Source organism: Saccostrea echinata, unplaced genomic scaffold (assembly GCF_033153115.1).
Source record: "Saccostrea echinata isolate AGI-Se365-2 ecotype Australia unplaced genomic scaffold, CSIRO_AGI_Sech_v1 ptg000008l, whole genome shotgun sequence".
NCBI classification, from domain to species: domain Eukaryota; kingdom Metazoa; phylum Mollusca; class Bivalvia; order Ostreida; family Ostreidae; genus Saccostrea; species Saccostrea echinata.
This window is the reverse complement of record NW_026889757.1, coordinates 8,121,996-8,130,261: the sequence shown is the minus strand read 5'-3', so window position 1 is coordinate 8,130,261 and position 8,266 is coordinate 8,121,996. Positions and strand designations below refer to the sequence as shown.

The 8,266-nt window shown below is 35.5% G+C and overlaps 1 protein-coding gene across 1 annotated transcript; it reads right to left on the bottom strand.

Moving 5' to 3' along the window:
* Nucleotides 1-2,726: 2,726 nt before the first annotated feature.
* Nucleotides 2,727-5,880, bottom strand: LOC133181019 (early growth response protein 2-like). Its single transcript, XM_061315548.1, has 2 exons — nucleotides 5,523-5,880; nucleotides 2,727-4,815 (listed from the first exon to the last, which is right to left on the bottom strand). The coding sequence occupies exons 1-2, from the start codon at nucleotides 5,737-5,739 to the stop codon at nucleotides 3,335-3,337; spliced, it is 1,698 nt and encodes a 565-aa protein (XP_061171532.1). The 5' UTR covers nucleotides 5,740-5,880; the 3' UTR covers nucleotides 2,727-3,334.
* Nucleotides 5,881-8,266: the final 2,386 nt, after the last annotated feature.

Below are 8,266 nucleotides of genomic sequence, written 5' to 3'. Positions count from 1 at the left end.
CATTATTTCCGTCTTTTGAATCATATTGGGAAACACTTGACTAGCTATGGAAATAGGTCGTGCACTATATATTACAAATGGCCTTTTTTTAAGGGAAGTAAATGGAGGGGTTAAGTTTCTATCGTCATAAAATCGATTAAATCGACAAAATCTTGACGTCAAAACTGCAATTTAGTTCTGGGAACCTGGTATTTATAGAAAAATCAATGGCAAAAACTAAACGCTGGGAAACTACTCAATATATTTTTTTTTATCCTACTTCATTGAGATACGGCAAAATTATTAGATGCTTATCATTATCCTTGTTTGTTAATGCTCCTAAAGAATTCCATCATTGCTTTGTTTTTAAATTTATGTACATATATTGTGTAACGTTTTTTTTTTTTTTAATTTATGCAATTTAAATAAATTACGTTTACTCAACTGCTATTTATGTATGCAATTAATGCAAATAAATCCTCAATCACTTAAGATTTCTTTTTTTCGTGGAAATGGTGAAAATAGACTTCTCTAAATAATTGAATTTTAATTATAAGATGTTTAGTGTTATTGTTTAAATATTTCTTGCTATAGTATTTGGAAGAGTTTGTGAATTCTCTGGTTCAAGAAAGAGCAAACAGCTAGTTACATATAAAGGATTTTACAACAGAAAGACTTCCCTTGGGTTGAAAAAAGTAAAGGAGACCAAAAATATGAGTACAGACAACTTACAGGAGAAAAAAATATGTCCCACATTTCAAAAAAAGTATCAAACTTTTTCATTCTGTTAATTGTGGCAATGCGTCAAACTTGAAACAAGAATTATAGCAAAAGGCTTTGTCATGGTGTCTATCAATCATCGCCATGATTAATATTTACTCTTTAATCTTATAAGATCTTTTATTTTTCATTCTTTGATTTTAGCATCCATATATCCAATTTTTTAACCTGAGATTTGAAAGATAATTTCAGTATTCCACATTTTTCCTGACCTTTTTTATTGCGATAAATTTATAACTTTTTTTTTTCATCTTCAACTGAATAACTTTTAAAATGAAGTTTAAAATATAGATAAGTGCATATAGACGGCCCTATATGTATCATTACATTTATTTTTATTAATACTACTGTTAGCCATGCATTCTAAACTTTTCGTCTTTAGTGCTGCCTTTTATTCTGATATGTATTGATCCTAAAACTGTGATATGATATAGTCTATATTAATGTGGTATGAATTTTGCAACGGGAAGCTCAAACTCCAGCAGAATCGTCCTGATTGAATATAAATATCAGACATGCAAGAAAAGAAATGCTCTAAAATTAATACAGACACGTCCTCCCCGAGGAATAAACCTAGAGTTGTTTTCTCTCTATATTTCTATATATATGCGTGAAGATTTTTACCAAAATAGCTTTATGTGAATATAAATATCTGTCTACAGAAAAATATATTAAGTTTGTGTAAATATTTACATTTAAATGAATTTTAGTGGTCTAGGAATCACATTTATGTAAGATTTATTTTAAACGAGATTTTTCGAAACCCACGTGACCTACAAAAGCCCGTCTAAGTGGTCAGCACTCTGAAGATATGACAAGCCCTGCTGGAAATGTACAGGTGCCTGGGGAGTAACTGCACATACTAAATACCTTGACACTTTCGTACTTGACAAGGTTTTACACAATATACATATATGTAGGTACTTTATAAACAGTCTCGAACCACGTGATATTGAAGTAGGGGACCCCGCCCTTCAAGGTCATAGAAAGTGAAAATTAACACTGTGACCTTCCAAGACTTTACAGTTTAGTTTCTTTTTGCTTTCATGAAACAGCCTCAAAAACTGTATTGGTGTATAATGTTAACACTTTTTATCATACTTTCTTATCCTTGAAAAATGAAATTAACAGGTTTCCTTCCTCGCAACCATTTTTAATGGCAGTACCAGTCTAGCAGATTTGTAAACCATCGTTGTTAATCCATTGGTCATTAGAATTTGTTCACTACTTCCGGTATTCACACATATCGATACCATCAAGTTATTTTCAATCCAGCAGCATTATACTCTTTCTAAATTTATAAAAATAGTTCACTGCACTGACTGTGGACAGTGGACTTGGTCAGAGGTGAATTTTTTTTCGGATTTGAAGTTTCTACATTCTATTATAACCAGCTACATTTTTCCTGTGAAGTTTAGAGAGATTGAATTTGATTTCTTTTTCCTTTCGTATTCTCTGCTCAAGAACAATTTCTTTGCGATGTAGATTGATTCTATAGTTTTCCGATCCTTGTGTTTCATATTGAAATTAAAACCTATATATATATTTTTTTAAATATTTGCTAACTTACTAAGATTCACTAATATTCTAACTATTCCATTGCCTAGTTGGACTAGTTTTATTTTAACTATCGCCTATATTTTTCCCTGGTGTTTGCTGCAGATTTACCATCAATCTTTGATATTTTTGTTTACATACTTTGTGTTCCATTCTTTTCCCTCTAAGTCATAGTCAAGCCATATTCAAATTCATCTCCTTTTCAATAATTAATTGATAAAAAACATTTTTTTCATATTTTAACTCATTTATTCAACAGTCAACTATCATAACCTGATAGTACCATGCTTTTTACTCTTAGCCAGCAAGAATATGGAAATATGACAACATGTAATGTTCAAATATAATAAAATAAGAAATATTTAAAAAGGCAAATTTCAACGAAATATTATACAAGTACTTTATAGTACCTGTCTCTCTCGCAGTCTCACAGAATCACATATTTATCACAACGTAACAGAACTTGGTACACACAAAAAATTGCTAAAGAATTTTTAAAGCCTCAACTGCACATGACTATATTAAATATAGGAGGTGGTATGAACAAAGTATGAGTTTGGTAATATTGTATAAAATTTACACATAAATTTTTGAGGAAAAATAAACAAAATATATGAATAAAATGCCATTTATAAAGCTATTAAAAGGCTCAGATCTACTGAAGTGTAATTTGTTTGGGGAAGAAAACTTAACAAATATAACGACGTTTCAACATAAGCACTATTGATATGCTGCCAATAATAACAAACAACAGGAACAACATTTATCAACTATGTAAAATGAAAAAAAAAATGACACTTGGCAACACAATAAATGACTATAATAAAGCTTTGTCTGTACATAACAGTATATAGCCCTTCCATTTTCTGAGCCGTTAAAAACGAATTACCTCGTCTTCATTTCCCGCTCAAACATGGACAACCTTACGTCATTTCTACTTACAGTAATTATAATCACCGGAGTCCCTGATGACAGAGTGAAATGAATTTTTGAGCTGTCTTTATGTTTTACCGTCTTTTTATAAAGAGGATGTTGTAACTATATGAGGGATTGAGGTTGTGCTAGGCCCGCTAACACTTCCTTGGAGAATGTTTGTGACCATGTCGCTTGTAGAGGTAGCCGGGGGAAGTGGAGCATTTGAAGCCAACATTTTTGCCTCTTTCTTTATCTTCTGTTTCAAATGCACTTTTGCGTGTCTTTTCTTTTCGTCACTTCGGGCAAATTTTCTTCCACAAACGTCACAAGAGAAAGGTTTCTCGCCTGTGTGTGTTCGCACGTGAGTTGTTAGATGGTCACTTCGACTGAACTGACGCATGCAAATGCGACATTGAAAAGGTTTCTGTCCAGTGTGAATGCGAATATGTCGTGTGAGTTCATCGCTTCTGGAGAATCGACGATCGCAACTTTCCACTGGGCATGCGTATGGTCGCTCGTGAAGTGGAGTTTTGCTTGGGCGATTAGGGTACTTTCTAGGCTTTACTGGCATAAGTTTGAGTTGACCCTGTTGGTAGGGTTGAATAATTGATGAAGGCAACGAATGTTTCGATGGGGTACTCTGAGATGACATGCCGAAGTCGGCTTGAGACGATGGAATTAAAAAGTCATTTGGTAAGTCACTAATGCCTGGTTCCTGTTTTATGCTTGGAACTTGATACTGAGGCTGTTGGTAGCTTTGTTGTGTAACATTAAGAGCGTTAAAGTCTGGTAAACCAGCTGGGGCTGGTTGCACTGTCCATTTGAATTCTGTGTTTTGATGTGTGTTCATGTCACTGACGCGCATGTCGTCTGTAAAATGAAGGACAGTTTGTGGTGTCATTGACATACTTGATGACACTGGATAACTAATGTTCATAGGCTGTTGTTCACTGATCATAGGCTGCTGCTGAGAACATGAACTGAATACTGGAGGCTGTTTTACTTGAGTTTCAAAGGCGCGAGAGTAAGGGGGAGGTGGACTAGTGTAATCCAATGACAATGGCTCGCACACTGGAATCTGAGGTTCTGGAGTTGATTGAGTAGAGCTTGGAGTCAAAGGTCCGGGGGACCCAAACCCAGTGGAGTAAGCATCGCAATCTGGGATTCCCATCTCAGGCTGTGGGGAGCCTGTATGTGAGTGCTGTGAGTGCTGAGATGTTGTGGATGGAGCAGGGCTGAAGCATGACTGTTGCTGTTGATGGCACTGGTAGGAATAGTCTGGAACATTGTGACATTGAGGCACAGATGTGGCAACTTGTGCCTGAACCTGTGTTGCTTGTTGGAGGATGCTCAGTAAAGGGGACAGTGGAGCAAAAATGGGCTGCCCACCGGTGCCAGGAAAAAGCTGGTCCGCTGTAGTTGTTGAGGGGGTCACTGATGATGTGACAAGGGTGCCTTTGTACTGGATGCGGTGAGTGATGCCCTGTTGACTAGCTTGGTCTAAGGAAGGCTGAGTTTGTTGAAGAGTGCTTGGAACTGCACCGAGATTTCGCTCGGGGATGGTGATCTGAGCTTCGATGTTTGCTGAAAAATACAAAAGAAAAAATATAAGTTATTTTGTATTTAGTATTATTTCGAATATTACCCTCGTCTGCAACCTATAATTAACTGATCATTTGTTCGGTATCGCTGTCGTCATAAATCAATTACAGTGAATAAGGGGAAAAATGCATATATCGACCCTACTATTAATGACATAGGGTTTACGCACGAGACCACTCAAGATATGCGCCTATGACGTACATTGTACGAGAGCAATGTAAGCTCCGCCCATTGACCCTTATATAGAAATGTTTGCGTAGGCGATTTTTTGATGTGGGAGACCAACATAAACACAATAACGTGGTTTTACTACGACAAAATTTTACTACAAAGTTACTCTACAGGTCCCAAGTCCTTAAAATTTCGAAAAAGTCCTAAATTTAACGTAGTGGCTCGACATTCCATTTTATGAATGAACTGGTAATCGACATTTGCTGACGCACATAGCAGCATGAATACAAATTAGAATTTCTAAAAATAGAAGCATTCCCCAACAGCTGATCGATGTGCTTCAAGTTTTAGAGCAAATACCACAGTTCTACTGTATTTTATAATAAGGTTATATTCTTCGATGAAATGCTAATATTTGCCGGAATTCTATAAACTAAACTATGCGTAAGTGAAAGATCATTTGAACACAATCAACATTGATCAATACATAACATAGAAATCAGAAGCACTGTACATACCCGTGGCAGTAATGGGCACAGGCCCTAGTGGATCATTTCCAAAGAATGTATCCGAATTACTAGTCACAGGTGTGTTTAAAGAGTCATCGATGGACTCCGAGGGCAAGCGGCCCCCTCCTGGTACAGAATTACAGTCAAAACACAGATTAGCCAAGTTGGTCAGGTTAATCTGATCCAATGCAACTTGCGATAGAGTGTCTAAACCGTCCATAATCATTTCCAATGTTTACTGGTGGACACGTGTTTTCATAGAAGTTATGTAAACACTATTAGATCACTGTCCGTAAGACTACTATTTGTATATAACTATATTTCACTACTCAAACACATTCGAGGTTCAGTTTATGAATGAACTTCTCACCAACGATCAACGTATTTATGAATGAAACTCTCTTTACTACATGTCCCATATATGGAAACTCTTAGTACAGTGCGTAAAATTTTGACCAATCAGATCTTACTATGGTTCATCGTTGCTTGACTACGATTGACGCAAATGTGACGTCAATCGAGATTCTATAGTAGTCGGTTCTATAGTAGTCTGCTGTAAAATCTAGGTCACGCAATTTTCAAATCTTATATTGATTAATATTTTTTTCAAAAATTCATGTCTACATTACTTTGAATATACTCTTCCTATATACTAAAAATCATTTGTTGAGCATTTGTTATTTTGGAGAAAACTTGCATAGTACGACCCTGGGAATATTCTCATCGTAGTATGACCTTTACCCTTCCGATTTCTAAAATTTCCTTATATGGGAGACAAGGTCACATACCAGTCCGTGACGTACGAAATACGACGGAACCCTACTGTCCATATATGGAAAAGAGCTCGGAAAACTCCGGTATATTCCGGACAGGAAACACGACTTCCATTTTTGGAAGTATTCGTCAGATACGAGAACAAACGGGTTCCTCCGAGGACAAAAAAAGTTTTTGTGACGTAAATCATCCGGCTAGACGATTCTCGTGAAAGTTAAAAATAGGTAAGCGAAATGAAAATAGATGGCCTGGCATGAGATATAGAGACTTCATTGATTTTGGGCTTCCTCTTCGTACAAAATTATTTATGGTGTAAGCCTAGCTAGATCTATTTTTGTTGTCTTATAACTGCAGTATTGATCCTCGATGCAAACTGAAGCACTCTATAATGTGAACGAAGAGGCTTGACACAAAAAAGAAGACAAATTTTGAGAACACTGAGGAGATCGAGAAAGACTCAAGGGGAAGATAGAAGTACAGTAATTACATAAAGTGTTTATTGCTTATAAATATGATATCGGCATAGTTTATAAATAATACATGTATAGCATGTTTATTGGATTTCTACCATACATTGTAAGCATGCATACATAAACACATGATAAAGAAACACAGCCCTACATTTATAAATAATATTGTTTTAAAATATTAAAATCAGTTTTTCTCACAATATATAAAACAAAAGGAAGTGCCACAGATTTTTTATTTGTGTGTGGACACATTTATCCACTCTGCCTGCAGATATTGGCTGGAATTTTGTGTTTTAATAAATGATTATCATAGCATATTATGAAGAGTGTAGATTTAATTTTAACCCTTATAGCATATCTAAACAATAATGAAAAGCTAGCATGCTTAGGGCCTATTTTAGCCCTCTGAATATCAGAAAGATCAAAACTGCTCCATTTTAGTTGAGAATGTATGAAATATCACTTGGACCCTTTACAATGGCTAATTAATTGAAAACGGCATAATTTTTATAGTAGTCAATGCATTATGACATCAAGAATTGCATGCATGGATCTAGAGGGGAGGGGGGGGGGACCCCCCACCTGGAATTTGCACAGTTATTAAAAGTATATACTGAAGCAAATAAAAAATGACTTTGGAACACCCCTAGAAAATGTGGACCCCACCACCATAACCACCACGAAGTATTATTAAAAGTATATACTGAAGCAAATAAAAAATGACTTTGGAACACCTCTAGAAAATGTGGACCCCACCACCATAACCACCACGAAGTAGGTGTTTTTCACATTGGGAAATGGAATTTACATGTTTTTTTTTCTTTTTTTTTTGCTTGTCAAGAAATTTTTGGGTTGGAAATTTTTTTGACTGGGATCCGGGATGGACCCCCCCCCCCCCCCCCCCCCCCCCCGGAAAAAAAATCCCAGATTCACACCTGAATTGTTTCTGGAAATTTCTTCAAAAATGGCCAATACTTTAAGTTGTTTTTCAATATTTTGTATAGAGCACAACCTCTGATCCAGAATATAAAACAGAAGTGTTACTGCATGAAGTCAATAAAACATTTTTTTTTATTGAATCCAAGACTATGCTTGTATTTTAATTCTTTGCTGAAGGTACTGAAATACACCTGTTTTCTGCAAAATTCAGGAACATTACTATTTCATGAAGCCTGTTTTCTAATACATGTACCTGGACTCTTAGAGGAAACTTTATTATAGGATATGAAAGCAATAAGTCTCTATTATAATATTGATATTTGAAATGGGACATCAGGAGTTAGAAATTAAATGGTATACGAACAGGTCCATTTTATGCATATATTGAACCTAGCTCTTTAAGACTTTAAATCTTTGATATTTGAAGAGGTCATACATGGTTTTGGTGAGTGGACATGTGTCATGTGAGTTCAAATACTGAGTAATCAACTTTTAGCTGAAACTTTGACATTTAATTTCAAAGAAAACCTGCTTCTTGTCATTTTTATTGTATTTTAAAGAGAAGCAATA